This window comes from Moschus berezovskii, chromosome 14 (assembly GCF_049115385.1).
Source record: "Moschus berezovskii isolate FMDL1 chromosome 14, NW_MosBer_1.0, whole genome shotgun sequence".
Lineage (NCBI taxonomy): Eukaryota > Metazoa > Chordata > Mammalia > Artiodactyla > Moschidae > Moschus > Moschus berezovskii.
This window is the reverse complement of record NC_142473.1, coordinates 55,011,495-55,035,024: the sequence shown is the minus strand read 5'-3', so window position 1 is coordinate 55,035,024 and position 23,530 is coordinate 55,011,495. Positions and strand designations below refer to the sequence as shown.

Below are 23,530 nucleotides of genomic sequence, written 5' to 3'. Positions count from 1 at the left end.
GTAAAGCCAAACAATGGAATATTTAGTATTCATTGCTAAGAAGAAATGAGCTATTAAGCTATGAAAAGACATGGAGGAACCTTAAATGCATGTTATTAAGTGAAAGAAGACAGTTTGAAAGAGCTGCATCCTATATGATTCCAACTATATGACATTCTGAAAAAGGCAAAACTATGAAGATAGTAGGAAGTTCAGTAGTTGGCAGGAGTTTCAGGAGACTATGGGAGAAGACTCAACAGAAAACAGAATTTTTAGGGCAGTGAAAAGACTTTATACTCTCTATATGGTAAACACTTTCTATACCATAATGATGGATACATGTCTTTATACATCTTTCTAAACCCATAGAACTGACAACACTAAGCATCATCACATGTAAAGTACACTATGCACTTTGACTAATGAAGATGTATCAATGTAGGTTCATCAAATGTAACAAAATGCTACTGGGGGAAACTATGCATGTGCTGGGGCAATGGGTTTATGGAAAATCTCTGTGCTTTCCACTCAATTTTGCTGTGAATCCAAAACTGCTCTAAAAATAATAAAATCTTAATAAAAAATTTTTTTAAAAAAGGGATGAAGTACTGATTTATGCTATCAGATGGGGATTCCCTGGTGGCTCAGTGGTAAAGAATCTACCTGCCAGTGAAGGAGACTCAGGTTTGATCCCTGGGTTGGGAAGATCCCGTGGAGAAGGAAATGGCAACCCACTCCAGTTTTCTTTCTTGCCTGGGAAATACCATGGACAGAGGAGCCTGGTGGGCTACAGTCCGTGGGGGTCACAAGAGTTGGATATGACATAGAGACTAAACAACAACAACATAATACAGATGAACCCTGAAAACATACTAAGTGAAAGAATCAGATATTGTATGAGTCCATTTACATTACATTGTATAAAACAAAACTATAGTTTAGGAGAACATGTTGCCAGGAATAAGGGATAGGAAGAGGGTCACTGTAAAGAGATAGGAAAAGGGAGATTTGAGGGGTAATGAAACATTTTGTATACTGATTGTGGGGTGTTATACAAATGTGTATGTGTTAAAATTAACAATTGCACACCAAGTGAATCTTCTCATATAATAATTTAGAAAATAGTTTGTACATAATTAATAAAATCCAGGGTTATTGTACTTGCCAAAGGGGAGACAATGAGAGTTCCCTGGGAGTCCGGTGTTTAGGACTCCATGTTTCCAGTGCAAGGGGCACAGGTTTGATCCCTGGTAGGGCCAAAACAACTGGAAGAAGCACAAGCTGGAATCAAGATTGCCGGGAGAAATATCAATAACCTCAGATATGCAGATGACACCACTCTTATGGCAGAAAGTGAAGAGGAACTAAAAAGCCTCTTGATGAAAGTGAAGAGAAAAAAAAAAGAAACTAAAAAAAAAAAAGAGAGAGTGGCTGAGATGTGGGAACCCTTATTCCTGATTCCAGATTTTTGGACTGGAATGTACTCCAGTGAGTCCGGTTCTCATTGTAGTACAGCGGTCCACCACTCTGCGCCTTTACTGTGGTGTGGGGGCTGTGAGAGCCTGCTCAGTCTGTCCATGGAACTTGAAGGGCTTAATTACGATTCTGGAGGTTGTGATGTTGAATAAAAAGCATATTAATAAAAAGTGAAAGAGGAGAGTGAGAAGGTTGGCTTGAAGCTCAACATTCAGAAACAAAGATCATGGCATCTGGTCCCATCACTTCATGGGAAATAGATGGGGAAACAGTGGAAACAGTGTCAGACTTTATTTTGGGGGGCTCCAAAATCACTGCAGATCCTGATTGCAGCCATGAAATTAAAAGACGCTTACTCCTTGGAAGGAAAGTTATGACCAACCTAGATAGTGTATTAAAAAGCAGAGACGTTACTCTGCCAACAAAGGTCCATCTAGTCAAGGCTATGGTTTTTCCAGTGGTCATGTATGGATGTGAGAGTTGGACTGTGAAGAAAGCTGATCGCCGAAGAATTGATGCTTTTGAACTGTGGTGCTGGAGAAGACTCTTGAGAGTCCCTTGGACTGCAAGGAGATCCAACCAGTCTATTCTAAAGGAGATCAATCCTGGGTGTTCATTGGAAGGACTGATGCTAAAGCTGAAACTCCAATACTTTGGCCACCTCATGCAACGAGTTGACTCCCTGGAAAAGACTCTGATGCTGGGAGGGATTGGGGGCGGGAGGAGAAGGGGACGACCGAGAATGAGATGGCGGGATGGCATCACCGACTCGATGGACATGAGTTTGAGTGAACTCTGGGAGTTGGTGATGGACAGGGAGGCCTGGCGTGCTGTGATTCATGGGGTTGCAAAGAGTCGGACACGACTGAGCGACTGAACTGAACTGAGGGCCAAAACAAAAACAAAGGTGGACAACATGACACAAGAGTGAGTGGTAGATGTGTGGGGTAAAAGATGCATTCTTCTTTCTGTACCATTTTCATCAGCAGTTATTCAACCTTTTGGGGGCACAAGGTTGTCTTACACTCAAATTACACTTAAAAATAACATTTTGCAGCAGAATACCTTTAGAGCAAAATAAAGGCTAAATTCAAGAGTGCTTCAAAACACTTGGAAATAGCACCTGCATAAATTAACTGAATCAGTTATAGAAAAATTGGTATGTTTACCTGAAAAAAAAAGTTGAAATATTTCTTATATATAATGTTTAGGGGTGAAAATGTTAGTTTGAAAAAACAATTATAAAAATTGGTAATTTTTTAAAAGCCATGATGAAAAAAAAAGAAAAAACACCTTAATGATAAGTGATTTAAGCCTCTATTTTGAAAATACTGGGCTTCCCTGATAGCTCAGTTGGTCAAGAATCCATCTGCAATGCACGAGACCCTGGTTCGATTCCTGGGTCGGGAAGATTCACTGGAGAAGGGATAGGCTACCCTATCCAGTATTCTTGGGCTTACCTTGTGGCTCAGCTGGTCAAGAATTCACCTGCAATGTGAGAGACCTGGGTTTGATCCCTGAGTTGGCAAGACACCCTGGAGAAGGGAAAGGCAACCCACTCCAGTATTCTGGCCTGGATAATTCCATTCCTGTATAGTCCATGGGTTTGCAAAAAGTCAGACATGACTGAGCCACTTTCACTTTTAAAAATACTGAATCATATATAAAAAGGAATGTGCCATAATTAATTTTGGCATGATTATTAGGTGGAAGCTTGATGGAAACGTTATAAAGGATAAATGAGGCTGATAACAACTGAATCAACAATCTTAACATCACTAAAAGTGGGACAACGAGACAGTGTCTTCCCAAGTGATGAAAAACAGCACCACTAATGAGGACCGTGAGTCTAATCAAGTCTCTAGATCTAACCAGTGGTATGTAGCAAGTAAGGGAGGTAGAGGCACAGTCAGTCAAATCTAGAAGCCCTGGCCCTCTATACTAAAGGACGAACATCTCAGGTACTGCATCAAATAAAGGGCATTTTAAAAAGAGAGAGAATTTATCAACCAAATGTGGGCCCTGTTTAGATCCTGATTCAATTAAATCAACTGTAATAAAATTTTACTTCTGAGACAACTGGGAAAGTTTGAAAATGAGGATATTAGTTAATATTCAAGAATTATTGTTAATTGTATTAGGTATAACAATGGTATTATATTTATAAAAATTTATGGTAGGAATGCTTTTGTATTGATGAAATGATGATCTCCCTTAGAAATCCCATCGGGGTGGGTAGAAATAAGAAGGGGGTAAAGATCAAGATTAAATTAAGACATCACTTTACTTTTGTATGGGTGAAAATTTCTACAGTAAGATTTTTTAAAAAACCCTTAGGAAAGCAGGAGAAATGAATTTTTAAAGCACAAGTTAATATATTACAATATAGAACTCCAGTAAAACCATTAAGTCTGACAACTGGTTCTTTAAGAGACAACAAATAAAAAAATCTGAAATTTTCTAGAAATACAAAGTAACAAAATGAGTCAAACACCTAAAAATTACGTTGGCTCTGATGATGCCTGATCTCCGGGCTTCTGTTAACATTATTTTGGCATTATTCCAGCATTGTGTGGAGGAAATACTTATTTTGCACATTGTATGAGTTTGTGAATTCTACAGCTTTCTGTTGGGTGTTGAAACAACTAATTCTTATTTTTATATTTTTGAGAAATTAAAAAATTTAAATGTATATTTCAATGTAGTTTGAAATATAGAAGACTGTTCATCTTTTTAAAAATTTTTTTATTTTTTGCTGTGCTGGGTCTCTGATGCTGCCGCGAGCTGGGTTACTCTCTAGCGGTGGTGCGTGGGCTTTTCATTGTGGTGGCTTCTCCTTGTGTCGGCTTGTCTTGTGGAGCATGGGCTCTGCGGCACTCGGGTTTCGGTGGTTGCAGCTCTGGGGCTCTAGTACACAGGCTCAATAGTTGTGGCGCATACACTTAGTTGCTCTGTGGCATGTGGGATCTTCCCAGATCAGGGATTGAACCTGTGTCTCCTGTACTGGGAGACACCAGTACCACCGAGTCACCAGGGAAGCACTGTTCATCTTTATCATGCACTTTGAACTGCGAGCCTATTCTCTGTGATGCAGTATAGCTGCAATGATAAATATTTGAGATTTTTTTTTTTTAAAGGAAAAACCTGTCCTGCGGATGGTGATTGCAGCCATGAAATTAAAAGATGCTTGCTCCTTGGAAGGAAAGTTATGACCAACCTAGAAAGCATATTAAAAAAGCAGAGACATTACTTTGCCAACAAAGGTCCATCTAGTCAAGGCTATGGTTTTTCTGGTAGTCATGTATGGATGTGAGAGTTGGACTATAAAGCAAGCTGAGCACTGAAGAATTGATGCTTTTGAACTGTGGTGTTTGACAAGACTCTTGAGAGTCCCGTGGATTGCAAGGAGACCCAACCAGTCCATCCTAAAGGAGATCAGTCCTGGGTGTTCATTGGAGGGACTGATGTTGAAGCTGAAATTCCAATACTTTGGCCACCTGATGCGAAGAGCTGACTCATTTGAAAAGACCCTGATGCTGGGAAAGATTGAGGGCAGGAGGAGAAGGGGAGGACAGAGGATGAGACGGCTAGATGGCATCACCGACTTGATGGACATGGGTTTGGGTGGACTCCAGGAGTTGGTGATGGAGAGGGAGGTCTGGCGTGCTGCTGTTCATGGGGTCACAAAGAGTCGGATACGACTGAGCTGAACTGAAGAGGAAATACTGCCCATATTCACGGTTCTTAACACTTCTAAAGGCTAACCACTTTTATAGTATTGCCTTTTCACAAAACACCGCTGGTGAGGAAACGGAACAAATCCTTAGAAGGGCAGCAGTGCTCTGTGACTCACTTGCTCAGGTTCAGTCAGTGACGGAGGGAGATTCCCAGCTGAGTAACCCTTGTCCTCAGGGACCCAAGGGAAAGGGAAACCCCAGCTACCAGGAAGATCTACTCAGTTTTCTCATCTCCTCAGCGTCCCAGAAATCTCTGGCCTAATCCTAACTGGAAATTGCTCAATAAGAGAACCAACCCACCAGCCTACTTACTACTCATCAGCCTCATTTGGTCCCTCTCAAGAACAGCCCTGTGAAGCAGCATATCAGGATCATTATCTCCTTTACACAGTGGAAACTGAGGTGAAATGGCAAGGTTTAAAAAACCCCAGAGCAGAAGAGCAAAGAGGCTTTGAATACTAAGTATATTCCACTTGGCAATTTGAAACCCTGCCCCACCCCCCACTGGGAGTCCAAACACATATAAATAAATGTACAGCAGTCAGGATTCATCAATCTCAAACCCCTCACACCCAAATTGACCCTTATAAACCTGGCCTTTGATCTAGTCTGCAACTATTCTCCCATTAACCCACGCCAGTCTCCCCCTTTAGACTGCAAATTAAACAAGGCCATCATAAAGCTCCTTGGGACAACAAGGCTCAAAAACACCAAAGAAAGCCAATACCAGGTATGCTATAAACATTTCATTTTATTTTTTTTAAGAAAGTAGCTTCAGAAAAAGAGGAAAATAATCTAGATCGTTTATATATATATATATATACTTTTTAATAAAAACCTTTACATAATCTTCATGCATAAAGACCCAGGCATGGCTATGTTGTCCGTGATAGCCCACACACCAGCAGTCTCCAGTGGTTACCTGGGGCTCCCCATAGCTGGTTACAGTGTAGCGAAGGCCCTCTGCCTGTCCCTGAAGCTCAGCTTCCTGCCTGCCTCAGTGAGGGCTTTACCTTCTGCGACTGTAGATGGAGGGTGGGAAATGCTTTGGGCTGGAATGGGAGGGAAAGAGGGCTACCCGATCTACCATGTTTCATTGAAACTCCAGGCAAATCCAGGCAAGAGGCCTTGCCAGATGACTGAAAACCAGGCACCAAAATGAGTTCTGGGAGTTTCCCAGAGACAGGGAGTATGAGACCAAGGGCTCCTGCACAGCTAGTTCTGGTGTTCACGGAACATTCAAGGCAGGAAGAACAATCAAGCCTTGAAGCCCCACGGCTCCATAGCAGGCACTCACTTCTACCTTAAATGAGTCAGAAAGACCCTGTTCTGCTTCCTCAGTTCAACCCTCTCCTGATTCCAAGTCATGCAAAGCATCAATCTACTCCAGAGACAGATTCTCTTCCTTCTGTGGATAGTTCACTTGTTAAGGAAGGTGCTAGGTCCACACATTTGTCCCAGCACCTGCCTCACTCCTTCTAAAGAGTTCGAGGATAAAAGAGCAGTAGGAGCAGGGTAGCAGGTTGGCATTGAGAGTCACAAGATTCAGAATGGCTGAGGGAGGAAAAGGATTCCCTGGTTCTTTGAGGAATTCTGCCAAAGGTGCTTTATTGACCATTTCTAAAATGGAAAAAAACAAGAATGGCTCTTGAGGATGGTAAAAACAGACTTGGCTCCTTTTTTGGGGGTTCCAAAAGCCCTTATGCTATGTTTAGTAGTAAGAAAGCCCTGAACAACTGGAAGTTGCTGCTTGGGCAGCAGGAAAGGAGGGGAGATTCCACAGCCAAGCCAGAGAACGGCAAACAGGGCAGTCAACTCGATGCAGGAGCCCTCTGTGTGGTGAGTGTGAACAAGCATGTGAGTGTGGTGGGAGGAGCCCAGGGCTCACTGGCTCCCGACAGTCAGTTCCCGCAGGTAGGACTGTGTGAGGCTGCGCAGTTCCTCCAAGGCATAGTCCTCAGGCATGGGGAGCCGGCCAATGTGGGGAGCCAACAGGCGCAAAGGGACTCGCTGAGGGTCTGGCGTTGAGTCGGAGGTTGCATCAGGGGCATGCTGAAGGCTCAGTACCACCCGCAGCAGGTTGGCTACACGTTTGGCCATGTCTGGAGAAAAGAGCAGAGTGAGCACCAAACGAAGGGGTGAGGCAGGGATATAATAATCACAAAGACAGGCAGTGAGCAGGCAGGCAGGGAGAGGAGGCGAGAGGCTGACCTGACTGAGCCAGGCGGTCCTTGGCATTGTAACACTGGATTTGCTCTATCCTGTTGCACAGTGAGGTCACTTTGGTATGCAACTGCTCGAGTTCATAACCTGAGCAATCCACCTACAAAGAAGCAGGGAAACCAATTAGGCCAAAAGGAACTCACATCACTCCAATCCTATCCATAGACTGGCTATGCAACCCTCTGAAACGAGAGTGAGGTGAGGGAAGGGAAAACCCAAGAAGCTGGCTGGCAATGTCATGTTCCCACCATCTAGCCTAGTTGTTGAAGATAAGACAGGATCTTAGCAATACACAACAGGAAAGCAATATAGTGTATAGGGCCTAGGACTGGGCAAGCTGTGAAATCACCATTCATGAACCATGTAATTAGCAAGCTTCAACATAGCACCAAAAATCTATATAAATCTGGGTCAGAGACATGGTATTGACTTAAGAGCACAACAGTGAGAGGTGGAGCCCAAACTAGCACTTAATTTAGGTCTTCTGACTCCAACTAAGAATTAGCACTTGATTATTAATGTAGATATCAACAGGAACTGTGACTTTGTTATCAACAGAAATCACTTCCTTTCCTATTACATTACAGTTGTTTAGTCGCTAAGTCGTGCCTGACTTCTCTGACCCCATGGACTGTAGCCCACCAGGCTCCTCTATCCATGGGATTTCCCAGGCAAGAATACTGGAGTGGGTTGCCATTTCCTCCTAGAGGGGATCTTCCCAACCCAGGGATCAAACCCACATCTCCTGCACTGGCGGGCGCACCATGGGCTTCCCTGGTATTACAGCTGTTGGTAATCTTTAAGTATTTCAAAATTACAGTGCTAGAGCTTCTTATTTAGGATGTTAATAAAGCACTTATTACATAGCACAAGTTTTTAATATTTTGATAATTCTATCTTAATATAATTGCTTTATTTTGTAATCCTATATATTTATATCTTAGGTGTTTAAAAATATTAGAGATCCATCCATAGGTGCCACCAGAATGCCCCCATAACACTTTCAATTTAAAACATACCAAATATTATGTGAAAAATTATCTACGCTAAATCTCTGATCTTTACTGGATCTCTCAACCCAAAGCTTCTCCCTTAAAACTAGTGGAAAAGGGGAGGACAAGGGGAGGGGACTGACTAAGGACAAGTCTTTGGCATGTCCACTACACACTACTGAGCAATAAGCCACAAAAAAATGTTTCAAGTTTTGATAGAGCTGTCATAATAGCTACATCAAATCTGCTTCATCAAAACACCCCTCCTGCACTGACAGTGCTCTGTCTGTCAGTGAGTTTTTCAAGTTTTTGCTCAAGCCTTTGGCTGTCTCGCTGGCTTTATGGGCCAGGGAAAAAAAACTAGGCCATGGTTTAAGGAGCCCAGGTACCTGCTGTATATGACGGAGCATTTCAATGACCCGAATGTAGTCCAGGTAAACAAGCCCAGATGTTTCCCAGTCCTGGATTAGGCCACTGCGCTCCAGAGGTGCCAGGTCTTCCAAGAACCCCTTCAGGTAGTCATAGTTCTCGTTAATAATGGCATCTGAAGAAACAAAATATTGACCGAAACTGTACAGAGGAAGGAGATGGCAGAAATCCAAGACAGGATGAAAAGGAAAATTATGTTGGGTCAGACTTGAGAATTACAGTAGATATTTCAAAATTCTCTTAAAGAAATTGTAAAGAATTTCTGGTTTCAGTTTCCCATATAGCTATCTCTGGTGTTGCTGAATGAAACTCTCTAAACAATAAGCTTAACACAGTTACATCAAGAATATTCCTGGCAGATGGGGATTTAACAGATATTGCTGTTGACCTCTGCCCCTCACCCTCACTAAGCATCTTTTGCACAGGGAGCTTTTACAAAGTGTGATCTGATTCAAGTCTGCCATGCTCTGTACTGATCACTGTCCCTGGTTTGACTCATCATGGGCTCAGATGTTTGAAGAACTGGGGGTGATTCCAGGAGACACAGACCCTAGTCCGAAGAACTCACCAGAAGCTAAGTGCCGGATGACGAGTTTGTGGCACCTATTCCAGTGTCCTGCTTTAAATAAATAGAGGGCCTCCAAGTGCTTGTCGGATTCCATGTGTGCTCGCACTGCTTTGGCCTCATGAATCCATTCAGCGGGCACACAAAGTTTCTCAGTCAGGAAAGTCTCCTTAGCCCAAGATTCAGGGGTCTCCAACAGCTGGCAGTGCCGGGTAAGCAGCTCTCGAACAGCCTTCTCCCGCGTGCTATAAGAGGAAACATCAGCTGGGAAAAATCTCATCCTTACCGATGGAGAAGGCTGCTTCAGATGGCTCAAAGTGGCCCCTGAGGCAGTCTCCGAAACTGCAGGTGCTGACCCATAGAGGACCATCTCAAGCTTCACTTAAGGTGACATACCAGCATTAATTTTTAAAATGAAATAAAACAGAAGCACATTGTATTTTCATGGTCAAATCAGTCTGAGGATGAATACTCTTGGGAAGGTTGTCCACTGCCCCCTAAAGGCTTTGTCCTCACTGGCCCCTTTCTCTTTTCTAACTGTACTGGAATATAGTTGATGTTGTACAATGTTTGGTGTACAGCAAAATGATTCAGTTATACATGCACATATGTTCATTCTTTTTTAATTTTTCTCATATAGGTCATCACAGAATATTGAGCAGAGTTCAGTGTACTATACGGCAGGTCCTTGTTGCTTATCCATCTTATATACAGTAGAGTGTATGTGTGTGTTCATCCCAGCAGGCTCATTTCTTTGTTTCCTTTCTAGTAACAGGAGATAAAGGATGAGATAAGGGAATTCTGGACCCACCGAGCAATCCTCTGCAGTTCATTCCCAACCTCCTCTCTGCCCTTTGTCCCACATGGTCAGTGTAAGTAAACAAAGTTGATAGTTCTACAACGTAAAGTCCCTTCCAGGTCTTGTTTTTTCCCTTATAGCCATCAGCCTTCCTAATTCATTTTCTCTTCAGTCCTAGACTTAGGCTAAACTCACTCTTTCTGCTCTTAAATCCACTTAAAGAGATTTCTTCTTTGGGCCAAAGGATATCTCATTTTAATTTCAGATCAAAGCTATTCTCATCTTAGATTCTTTTGCCAACGCCTAGGCTTTTTAAGAACTCCCAGTCTCAGGACAACTGCCTCCTTTTCTCCTCCTCTTTAGGAAACAGGATCTGCTTCCCCACAGTCAGTCATCAATCATCCTGTCAGCCAGCCTTCTACCATGTGAAATTCTCCAAAAGTATATTTAAATAAACTCAGAGGGCAATTCTGGGATCATTTTGCCTCCTGGTAAGGAGGAAGAGGAAAGAGAAATTCCTTAAAGGGAAGGTTTTTCTGGATGCTTTATATTTTTATTTTTAATTTCATAGTCACCTTTGAACAGAGATTAGCAATATTATGATTTTGCAGATTAAAAAACTGAGGCCTAGAGACTATCTTGACTCTAAGTCAAAAATGAGTAAGCTTTACCCTAGGTCAAAGTGAGTACATGGTGGAGCCAGAATTTAGAAAGACCGGACTACAAAACAACAACTTTCCATGCCCTACGGCATGACAGATAGTATAGTACAATGATTAAGAGCACAGACTCTGAGTACCTTGAGCTGAAAGCCTCACTCTGCCATTTACTAGCTATGTGATCTTGAACAAAAGTTATCTAATCTCGCTATGCCTTGAGCTGCTCATCTATAAACAGACAATAAGAATGTCTATCTCACAGGTTCATTATCACCATTAAACAAGTTAATATATTTAAAGTACTTACAACAGAATATAAAGATATATAAAAGCATTATATAAATTATATAACAAAGCATTGTGTTAAGTGGTTTTGTTCTTAGTAATATGCCATGCCGCTACCAATAACAAAAAACCTCCGGCTTTACACAGTTCACAGCAGGGAGTAAAGGTGTTTCTCTGGTTTTCATTCAGGACGGAGAACCAAAACATTAAGCATCTGGGCAAGATTGTATTGGTAAATAGGTAAACACAACACTATCAAACTTGAGGAATGGATGGCAAGGGAAGGGAGAAAGCCAGTGGACAGAGACAAAGAAGGGGCACTCCTTGCCAACCTTTACAGATCCACTGAAGCAACGCAGCCAGCATTATTTCTGCATAATTCTAAACATACAACATTCAAGGAATTTGTGCCTAAGTTAATGGGATTTTTCCACCCAGGTATATCCTTCCTTTCCACTTAATTATTTCCCATACCAATTTAATAGGTGTTTAGACTTGATTCCTTTGTTGCCCTGTTGGGCGAGAGGCACCCAGTACATCTGATGGCTTCTCACTCACCTTGAGTTGTCAATGTGCAGGAGGACAAAGATGGCCCACTCCCAAAGGCCCTCACTCTCCAGTTGGCCAGCATAACTGGCCTGCAACACACCCTCACACTGCTCTGAGAGATGGGTATAGTTAAGAGCCCGCAGCACCTCCCACAAGTGCCAGCTTAGGCGATAGTCCAAAGGATCCGCAGTTATGCTTCGAGGCTCCAGCAGCTGGTTGAGGTCATAATGTCTGCAAAGCAGAATGTGCTGAGTTACCAAACCCACCTGCACTGGATAGGTTAACTCTTTCAGCCATAGCTTAGAAAACAATAAAGGCAAGTACCCTAGAGCAGAAGCATCATAAGCCTTACAGTCTTCCTCCTCTAGGTTTAGCCAGATTACAGATCCTACCAAAAACCAAGGAACTTCCCTTCTTAGGCTCCCCTAAGTCTGCTGGTATTTCTTTGGTCTATTTTTACCATCCTGGTCCAGGAAGTCTTCACAACTTTCACCCTTTCATTAATTATAGTGTCTTTTCCTCAACCATTTAAAAAAGTTTAAGTTTCCTTAGCATCTTTCACATTGTTCTACTATCTGAAGTTGCTGAAGTGCTACTTCACCTGTTATCTGAACACCTGACTAGTCTTAGTGATGGTTATGATGGTTATTTCCTTCCTTTTGCTTACAGTTGGTATTATTCTTTATATAGAAATCCAAGTACCCAAGGTTTGAAAGTCTCCCCAAGGCTTTTGCTTTTTCTTCTGCAAGGGGCCCAGGGATCTCAATGATTCTGGACCAGTCTGTGTGTGATGTCCTTAACTTCCAAATCCCAGACCGTAAGAACAGTAAGAATGAAGATCCCACACCCATAAGCTTCAAAGATCTGGGCGTTGGTTTACCAACCAAAGTGTTTCCGTTTCACCTAAGATCCCAGACAGTTTACAAGTACCTACACCTCGCCAAGTAATGAGTAGTTTTTCTTGCCCAGTACTGTCAAACTGAACTTTGTGTGACAATGGAAATGTTCTATAATCTGCTTTGACCAATAAGATAGCCACTAACCATGTGTGGCTATTAAACACTTGAAATATGGCTAGTGCGAATGAGTAATTAAACTAAGAAGGATTTACTATCTCAGTCTGGCTTTGGTTTCTGTTTCTGGCACATTGAGATAGATGCTTTTCTTCCTCTTTTCTTTTTTGACAGTAAAAGAGGTGACATACAATAACTATATTTAGAATGTAGTACAATTTTTCCAAGTTCAAACACATATATACACCTGTGAAACTACCACCAAGCTCAAGATAACAAGCCAACCCATCACCTCCAAAAGGTTCCAGAAGCCCCTCTGTGACTCCTCTCTCCTGCCTATCCCTACACCTACTCTTCCCAGGCAACAACTGATTCCTCTATCATTATAGATTAGTTTGCATTTTACAGTTTTATATAAATTGAAATAAAACAGTAGGTATAATTTGGGGAAGAAGTTTTTTTGTCTCATCTCTTCAAAACTAAGTAAAAGTACTTTATAATTCGCCATGCTGTTGTGTGTTATCAACAGTTACTGGTGAGATAGTATTCCATTGTAGAGATGTACCACAATTGGCTTATCTAATCACCTACTGATGGAAATTTGGGCTGTTTTCTGTTTTGAACCTTTACAAATAAAACTGCTATCAACACATACATAGACATTGCTCTCAGGTAAATACGTAGGAGTAGAATGACAGAATCATACGTATGTAGGTGTATGTTCAACTTTTTTTTAGCTGCCAAGCTCTTTCCCCAAGTGCCAGTATTATTTACATTTTTCCCCAGCAGTATTGAGAATTTCAATTGCTCCACATCCATGATGACATTTGCTAAAGGTCTTTTAAAAATTCTAACCATTCTAACTGATGGGTAGTGGCATCGCATGACAGCTTTAATTTGCATGTCCCTGATGTCTACTGATGTTAAACAACTTTTCAAGGGCTTGACATGTAGATCTTCTTTGGTGAAGCATCTTTGAAATATTTTCCCATTTTTAAATTGGACTGTTCTCTTATTATTGAGTTCAAAGAGTTCTTTACATGTTCTGGATTAAAGTTCTTTATCAGATATATGAATTGCAAATATATTCTCCCAATCTGTGGCTTGCCTTTTCAATCTCTTACAGACATTAAAAAAGAATAAGGACAAGTTACAAATAACTTTGTGCCAATAAATCTGGTGACTTTGGTGAAACAGAAAAATTCCTTAGGAAAAACAAATGAACAAAACTGACTCAAGAAAAAAACTATTACAACATAAAAAAGAGCTATTAGATACCTCCATTAAAGTGGGCAGGGGAGCAAAAGATTTCAACAGACATTTTAGGAAGAAAATGTTAAATAAACACATGAAAAAATGGTTGCCATCATTAGGTATTATGGAAATGCAAATTAAAACTCAATTTTAGTTATGTGTATTTTACCACAATAAGAGTCTATTATTCTAGAATTAGTATAGTTAATTTAAAAGAAAGTATGTAAAGAACTGAAGTGAGATGTGAGCTACTACTTCTGACTGGAGAAAACTGCTCAGTGTTTCTGACGTAAGGTAAAAAGACAGCTCTGAGATAGTTTAAATTATTTGATTAGATATAATAACATGTTAATATATTAATTTCTTATTAAGCACACAAAAATGAGACACCACTATATGCACACTAAAATGATAAAAGTTTTAAAAGCCAATAATAACAAATTTTGAGGAGGATTTGGAGCAATTACAGATCTTGATGGGACTTTTAGATACAAGTGGTCACAGCAGCTTTATTCTTAATATCTTAAGACAAAAAAAACTGTTCACTAACGAATGAATAAAAATTAAATTTCTGATATACATATTAACATGGATAAATCTCAAAATCACCATGTTGGGTTAAAAAAAAAGCAGGCACAAAAGATAACAAAAGTAATTACAAAAGATTAGCAAAAGTAATCGACAATAATGAAAAGTCAGTAGTTGTCTGGGGTGTGGACTGACTGCAAAGGGACATGAGGGAACTTTTGGAGGGTAACGTAAATGCTATCCAGATAGTAACGGTAGTTACATTATATTAAAAAAATATCAAACCACATACTTTATTATCAATATATATAAACTGTATCTCATTGAAGTTGATTAAAATTTTGCTTTTTAAAAATTTTTATTAAAATATAATTGTTTTAAAATGTAAATTTTTAGATTTCTAATTCTAGTTCCCATGATCTTTGAACTCCATTACTGTTTTATTTTGTGATTAATATAATCTTATGTCTTATGGCAATTTAATCACATATAAAAGGGAAAGAACTCCCTAAGGTTCATGGAGCCCTCAAGTGATTATATCACATGATTTACCTGTCACTGTAGAGTTTTAGAAGGTGAAAGCAGACATCTTGAAGAGGTCTCTGTGAGTCTTGCTCCTCCTCTACCACATATCCAGAGCCCTCCAGGTATGAGGGAAGTGGACAGCGGGCATATCTGTCGCCCTCAGAGGTATTCTGAAGTTAAGAATTTGATAAAACAATACATCAGCTGCAAGTGTGTTTCACTAGATGATACTATGTCTCAGTTACTCAGACATGTATTAAGAATGATGTGACATCCGCTAAAGGAGTGTTTCAAGGATTTTAAACTTCATTACACTCAGTTTTTTTTTTAGTGTTCTTTTTTCCCTGACAAATAATTCTGGCAAATGATATCAAAGACAATAAAAATTAACAGTAAGAAAAGAACCAAATAATGGCACTAAAAACATTAAGAATACTTTAACCTCCAAATAGACAAGGAATATGAAATATTAATATAATGATATGTAGAGGCAAATTTCAGATGTGTTAATTTGGGGCTATACTAAACATAAGGTCAGGCTGTAGCTCAGGGAATTCCTGAAGGAATAAAACAGCATTAGGAATGAAGAAAAACCCTCTGATGTTGGTGCAGGAAAACAGTAGTAAGAAAATAAATTATGGGCTTCCCTGATGGTCCAGTGGTTAAGGGTCTGTCTTGCAAGGCAGAAGTCACTGGTTCAATCCCTGGTCCAAGAAGATCCCACATGGCAAGAGGCAGCTGAGCCCATGTGTCACAACTACTGAAGCTCACATGCCTTAGAGCCTGTGTTCCACAAGAGAAGCCACCGCAATGAGAAGCCCGCACACTGCAACTAAGGAGTAGCCTCCACTCGCCCAACTAGAGAAAGCCTGAGTGAAGCAACAAAGACCCAGCGTAGCAAAAAATAATAAAATCACTTAAAAAAAGAGAGTAAATTGTGGAAACTCATTGTATTAAGCAAAACAGAAGCAGATATTTGAAGAAATTTCCCATCAGATTTCCGGTGTCCATTTCAATTTTACAGTAATTTCAAAAAAGTAGTTAGAAAAAAGTATTGTGAAGTGTGATTTGATGGGTTTTTTTTTTCCTCTGGATTACTTTTCTAGTAAAACCAGAACTCCTACCAGGACTCGTGCTTAGTTCTACTGGATACATGTACCTGAAATGCTTCTTCATACATGCTGAGCGCCTTGGAAATGGAAGCTGTTGGTGGAAGCAAATACCAAAGATGGACAGCCAGGGAGCGTTTCCAATCCAACTGGGAGCACACATTGATTTGCTTCTGCTCTGAGAGCTGCCACACCTGCAGGAGGCAAAATCACCACCACAGGTCTATATTATATGTTACCTTGTTACTGCCCAGGCCTGCACGCTGCTAACTTATTCAAGTTGCATTTTAAATGATTTAAATAGCAGTGTTAACGGCCAAGATATAAACTACACAGTTCCCTGGTGGCAGGTGACTGGGTAGACTCAATAGGGGGCACTTAGACAGTAAGTGTGCTGAGAAGTGATGAGAACCACTCACTGCCCACAGTGGCCAACTTTTTAAGATGTGAATAAATTCTGATCAGTGAATATGTTTCTGGAAATTGATGGCAAGCAAAACAGGTAGGCAGCAAGAAAACTGGCTTAAAGTCATTATGACACATCACACATAAAATGAAAGAGAAGTGGCTATTAAAAAAAGAGAGGCCAAACAACATGAAAAAGTATCCATATTCAGTAAGTTTCCAAGAAAAGTTGCAGAACTGTTTATAATTCTATTTGAATATATACAAGTATAAATGTGCATGCATATATGTCAGAATATACTTAAAATATGTTTAGAAAGACAGATAACGAATTATGTTGTTTATCACTATGATAGGGGATATGGCAAATTTTAACATTTTAATTTCTATACAACCAGTATTTTCTTCCCCCACAATGTACATACTGTACCTTTCTAATTTGAAAATATTTCTGCTCAAAGTTAAATACAAGTTGCTTAGTTATAGGTAACAATGTGCAACTTAAAAGATAGCTCTTTGCCTTAACTTCAGGCAATTCTGAATCTATGAGAAAATTTATGTGAGTTCACAAGAAAAGAGGAAAATACCGGTTTTCCAGCCAAGAGGGCAAAGATGCGCAGTCTCTCCTCCTGGATGAAGCAGTCAGCCTGGAGTTGATGCCAATCCACCAGCTGCATAGTAAGCAGCTCACGGACTGACTGGCTGCCAACCAATTGGGATAAAAGAAGAGCAAGACGATGATCACCTACAAGAGAAACAGAAGTTCTCTGGTGATGCTGAGAATTTATAGACTTGGAAAAACACTTAGGGGCATTATCTTATTTCTTCTGGCCCCCAGAAACACCTCTGACTGCTTTTGGCAGTCGTGCTGAAAGACTGAGTAGAAAAGTTTTGACTAGGGTAGAAAATCTTCAAAGTAGCTTAACCTAGTTACATACAGACTGTATAGTACACAGAGAATTAGACAATAAATTAAGAGAATAATTTTTTGTTTCATCCCTAACTGACCTCCTTAAAGTCAATGCTCCTTTTCCTTGTCCTTTTGTTTTTGGATATGGGTCAGTGCTTACATGACTAAAGTACTGTCCTGCCCAGAAACTAAGGCTCTCATCACAAAGCGTTTCCTTCACACACTAGAGACACCTGGAGGAAAGAAATCATGCGTCAGGAACACATCTGGAAATGTGTTAATACGTTGAGCCGTCTCCCTGATTACCTGTATGCAAGTAACCAAAACATGACTGGACTATGATTCACACAGTAAATGTTGCAGCCCATTTGACCATGAGCGGCTAGTATTCTAAATGAATCACAATAAAGGAAAAAAGGTTATTTCTGTGTATCTACTGGACAAATTCTGAGAAGAAACTGGTATATCATATCTTGATTCAATCACTAAGGTCATCTATCTTGGCTCTGATCAACCAATTTAGCTTCCGCCATTCACATGGACTTTCCTTAATGACAAGAACATGTACTTGAACAAATGGAAGGAGTTTAGAAAACTTCAAGTTGATTTTATGTATGGTGTGATGTAAGGATCTAAATTCATCTTTTGAAGTGAACATTCAACTATTCCAATATTATTTGTTGAAAAGATTGTCCTTTTCACATTTAAACTATCTTGGCACTTTTGGCAAAACTCAACTGATTGTAAGAACAAGAGTTTTATATTTGGATTCTCATTTCTGTTCCATTGATGTGAATGTTCATCCTTATACTGATTTCACATTGCTGTGACTGCTGTCCCCAATCTTAGGGTGAAATCATCCCGTCTTTTCAACATTAAGTATGATGTCAGATGCAGTTAGATTTGCTTTGATATCAGGACAATAACGTTGCCATAGGTGAGGTAAAAAGTGCTCCCTCCTATTTTCTGGAACAGTTGTAGAATATTGGTATTCTTTCTTTCATCTTGAAGCAATGTACGGCTTGCAGTGTCTTAGTTCCCTGACCAAGGACTGAACCTGGGCCCTTGGCAGTGAGAGCCTGGAGTCCTAACCACTGGACTGACAGGGAATTCCTTCGTATTCTTTCTTCTTTTAAAAGCTTAAGTGTATTCACCAGGGAAGACATCTGGGCCTGAGCTTTTCTAAGTGAAGATTGCAAATTACTAATTAAACTTCTTACAGATGTATTTAGATTTTCTACTTTTTCTTGAGTTTCGATAATTATACCTTCCTAGGAATTTTCAATTTCATCCAAGTTGTTGCATTTGTTGACACAGAATTTCTCATAGTATTTCCTTTTCTGTAGTAGTGATGGTCACCCTTTCATTCCTATTTTTGGCAATGTATCTTTCCTCTTTTTTTCACTGTCAGTGTAGTTAAAAGATTTATAAACTTTCTTGATCTTTTCAAAAAACTAATTTTGGTTTTTATCAATTCCTCTACTGTTTCTATGTTTTCATTATCACTGAATTCTGTTCTAATCTTTAATATTTCCTCCTTCTTCTACCTTTGGGTTTAGTTTTCTCTTCTTTTGCTAATTCCTCAACATAGAAGCTTAGATTATTAATTTGAGGAGTCTCTTAAGTAATGCTTCTTATTGACAGTGTTTTAAGTATTCTATATTCTTGACTTTGTTTAGTTAGTTCTCTACCAATTATTGAAAGTGGAGGTAGGAAGTGAAACAAAAGTTTTTAATAAGCTGAAACATAGTGCCTTGTCAAAAGCTTAATCTTAGGGTAAGAAAAAAAGGGGGAGGAAAAGTAGAGTTTGTGAATGAATAAATCTAAGGACCTGACTTCCAGCAATCCTCTTCTACTCACGTCTATGTGTTATCTCTTAAATGGTTTATAATCTTTATAACTTAATAGAAGGTCAATCCTGAAGATGAGTTTTCATTGTATAAATGTATGATGACTACCTAAGCCACAAGTTGAAAATAAACCCAGTTGATGGCTCCAATTAGTTGGCTTCAGTAAACAAGGTTTCAATAAAGTTTGATCAAGGATTTAATTATATACATATTAAACTGAACTATGTCATACTTTAATCCTATCAAGATTTTAATCTAGACATTTAGTAACTACTTGCTGAATGCCTCTCACTAATTAATGTGGAACTACACACACACATATATGTATGAGAAGTCCAAAAATTAAACTTCTATATGTTTATTTGAATGAAATAAGTGAATCAGTGCAAGACATATATGTTTAAGAAGTTCAGTAGGGGGACCTAAATGTCGAAAGAAATCTGCTAACATGGCACATTTTATGTATGAAAGAATATTAAGAAGTATTTGACTACAATATCTATATAACATTTGCAATGTATTACATGAAAAAAAAACAGAATGCAAAAAAATATATATAACAGGATACTATCTTAAAATAATACACGCATATGTTGCTCTGTATGCACATATTTATATATACTCTCTATATATTACAAAGTAAACATTTTAAATACAAACTGCACATTGAAATGTTTGCAGTGAATAGTAGTAAAGGATTTAGGTGATTTTGGTTTACTACTCTGTGCTTATCTGCATTTTCTACTTTTACTGCAAATGCATGTATAGCATATAAAATTAAAATAACTTTAATTAAAATTTAAGATTATAAAAGGAAAACCAGAAGGCACAGTTCCTATCTATTTTGGAGAAACCAGCAATCTTGCTGGGAAGTTTATACTTAATATTCAGGTTAGAAGAAAAGGGCAAACCCACAGTTAAGGGGTAGGGACAGTGAACAGGAAGTAGGCAGAAGTGCAGAGGACTGTATGTCCTACCTGACTGCTGGGCCAGGGAGCAGGCCTCACTGATTCTCTTGCCTGTGAGGTAGCTGAAGACAGCCTCCATAGGGTTGTCTTTTCGCGTCAAAGAGACTTCTTCCTCAATTTGAGGTGAGGCAGTATTAGAGAGCCAGCGAGAAAAAGCTCTCCTTCGCTCCAGAATCTGAATGTATTCACTGGGCTCATCCAGCTGGCTATCAAGCTCCTTCAGGTGGCCCCACAGAGCTTCGCATAATGTCCATGTTAGGCTCCAGTGCTTCACAACTAAGAAATGGACAGAAAAACAATGCAATGACACAAAGTCATACAATAACTACAGAGAGGGGATCACTTTAATTATGGCATTAAAAATACATCAGTTAATGAATACCCCCAACAACAGAGTTGCTTTCTCTGTCTGCATCTCACTCAGCTGTGTCTTACAAGCTCCAGAGGTGTGTGGTAGAACTGCCTGCTTACTCCATGCTCCCATGGTACTTACAAACAAATCTAACTCTATGCTCCTTTAAACATACTGTTCTGTTCTGTTCTGTTCAGTCGCTCAGTCGTGTCCGACTCTTTGCGACCCCGTGGACTGTAGCCTACCAGGCTTCTCCATCCATGGGATTCTCCAGGCAATAATACTGGAGTGGGTTACCTAATTACGGCTAATATAGTCTCAAACGATGGAGAAAAATCCTCTGATTTGATCAAATTTTGTTCACAAATGATTAATTAAGAAATAGACAGTGCTCTAAGAACTTGTGATGGATTAATCTCTGCTAAAGCCTAACAATTTAGCGAGCCTAAATGATACTGTTCAAATGTCCTCAAGAGTAAACCAACTCTATCTACACAATATAACTACGATAGCTACCATCTTCATTTCACAGATGAGGAAACTGAGATATGGAACTTTAAGTGACTTGCTCAAAATTACAGGCAAAATGTAACAGAGCCAGGATTCAAATTCAAGTAATTGGAGTCTAATTCTTAATCACTATGCTATACTGCCCATGGTGAAGGAAAACAAAAAGGGAGCACTGTTTACCACTTTATGCTATTCACAAGTATGCACTGGGATGATGACTCACATATTTGAAGAGACGAGACAACTGAAGCAAATACAAAGAAATGAACATAAGCAAGCTCCAAAATGTGTGGTACGGAACATTCTAAAATAGTACAAATTTTGCAATAAAAGTGATGTGAACTGATGTGTGAAACATGTAATTTTTCTACATGTTAAATTTTTCTAATTTTCCTTGAAATTAAGTGTCCAAATTAGAAAAGCCCTTAATCAAAGTACGGGTTCAGAAAGACATGGTCACAATCATTATAGAAAGGTAATAGTGAGAAAGGTCAGGGAGAGAAGTCATAATCACCAAAGTTGTTGGGAAGAACAAGTGGGACTTGAATTAGACACAGAAGAATGAGTAGGACTTAGGTAGGAACTCTATGTTCTCTGGGTGGGGTAAGAGATCTAATTTCATAAATTCATACATTACAGTTCCTCTAAAGTGATGATAAAGAAACGATAGGATTTCTCCCTGCTTGAGATTCTGTTCATCACAACTCAACTACAGATTAAGTCCAAGCTCAGGCATCCACCCACTGCACTGGCATGAGGAAATACATCCAGGTATGAACGTATGGTGCTATTACTGTTCCTGGGACATCAAAGGTTAGACGCATAGCCCATACTCACTTTGTGGTTCCAATAAATCTCCTGATGCTTCCTTAATCCAATCTGCATAGTCATGGATGACAGCAACTCCCGGATTGGGGACAATAAGAGGACACAGCTCATCCACGTGAACAGTGCTATGTTTTAATTTAAGCTCCAGAGATGTCTGGTATAATTGCAGGTCTTTGTCCAGCTTCTTTTGCCTCAAACTAAGTTTTTCCAAGTGAACTTTGAATGGAGACTCAGTTAGGCTACAAGGGCAAATAACAAATAAGACAGAAAATAAAGACAGATGGCAGAATGTTCCTACAATAAAATCTTTCTTTTTATAGAATTACAATATTGGATACAAACATCCCACTGTGACTTTAAAGAAATTCTGCTTCCTAATATCAAACTATAAAGGATTATCCACAGTTTATACATTTACCTTATTAGGTCAAAGATACAGAGAAGGTGCTTTATTGAGAATATACCTTATATGTGAAGAAATTACAAATATCTTAAATGAGAAAATGGAAAAATGACTAATGCGATAAAAAGGATGAAAACTCAAGGAATGCTACAGCAATTAGCTTTGGGTCTGTTATCTTTTCCAACTGAAGTTTAACCATTAGGTAAGAATTAATATATCCTTCATACCTTGATGATACAAATGGAGTTATTAATGGCAAGTTATTAACAGTTATCATTAGGTAAGTATTACATAATTTTTAATTTAGCCAATAAAACTGTGCTAAGAATATATCTAGAAAATCACAAAGTGGAGCCCCGACTTTGTGTCTCCTGGTGATGAAAAGCTTTTGTTCACCTACCACATTGCCATTCTCAAAAACATAAGGAAATGTGACTCACGATTTAACAGCTACTGGATTAGGCAGGAATCCATATTCCATACAGTCAGCAATCTGATGATTTTCCAGTTCCAGAGAACCACTCAGCTGTTCTCCACTATTAGCGAGTGTCCAGTTGGGGCCCCAACCAACCCGAAATGATCGTCCCATAAATAGGGCCATGTCCATAAGGAGCTTCCCCTTTCCATAGGTGACAGACTTTTTAAGAGGGACTAGGCCTGGTTGTCTGCGTGTACCCACTGTTTTCAATGGAAACTCAGGGGCTGGGCTGGGCACCGTAAACACAGAAGTCAGGGGTGGAGGGACAGACCAAGGGGATGTGGACGGGATATTCATCAACGACGACGTTCTGGGAGTACGACATTCTTGTAAAGAGGCACTTGGTGAAAGAAAAGTTCCACTTGTAAATTTTGATTGTAGTAACCCACTTACTAAAATAAGGAGGAAAAAAAGACTATTAGAAAATACAGCCTATTGATTCTTGAACAATAACAACCAGCAAGGCTGAAATTATAATTTTATTAAACTATCAATAATTAAATCAGATATAGATGACTAGAAGCATGTTATATCAGACTGCAGAAATAATTTTCACATGGGAAATCAAGACAGGAATTCTAATGATGATGTCAACAACAACACTACTGCTAGTATTTAAAATCTATCTAGCACTTATCTGAAGCAGACTCTATATAATCCATTTGTATACACTGTTTCATTTCATCCTTCAATAACTTTAAATG

At 39.5% G+C, this 23,530-nt stretch overlaps 1 protein-coding gene across 6 annotated transcripts in view; it reads right to left on the bottom strand.

The window, feature by feature from the left end:
- Window positions 1-5,995: 5,995 nt before the first annotated feature.
- NUP98 (nucleoporin 98 and 96 precursor) overlaps window positions 5,996-23,530 on the bottom strand; it is an 89,096-nt gene continuing 71,561 nt past the window's right edge. For all 6 annotated transcript variants that reach the window (XM_055423553.2, XM_088843137.1, XM_055423554.2 and 3 more), the window contains 11 exons: window positions 22,789-23,218; window positions 21,955-22,184; window positions 20,265-20,531; window positions 17,115-17,272; window positions 16,173-16,316; window positions 15,041-15,183; window positions 11,703-11,924; window positions 9,405-9,646; window positions 8,797-8,951; window positions 7,404-7,515; window positions 5,996-7,294 (listed from right to left, as the gene is read on the bottom strand). In XM_055423553.2, coding sequence (XP_055279528.2) covers window positions 7,077-7,294; window positions 7,404-7,515; window positions 8,797-8,951; window positions 9,405-9,646; window positions 11,703-11,924; window positions 15,041-15,183; window positions 16,173-16,316; window positions 17,115-17,272; window positions 20,265-20,531; window positions 21,955-22,184; window positions 22,789-23,218 — 2,321 coding nt within the window. In that variant the 3' untranslated portion in view covers window positions 5,996-7,076. The remainder of the gene's footprint in view (window positions 7,295-7,403; window positions 7,516-8,796; window positions 8,952-9,404; window positions 9,647-11,702; window positions 11,925-15,040; window positions 15,184-16,172; window positions 16,317-17,114; window positions 17,273-20,264; window positions 20,532-21,954; window positions 22,185-22,788; window positions 23,219-23,530) is intronic.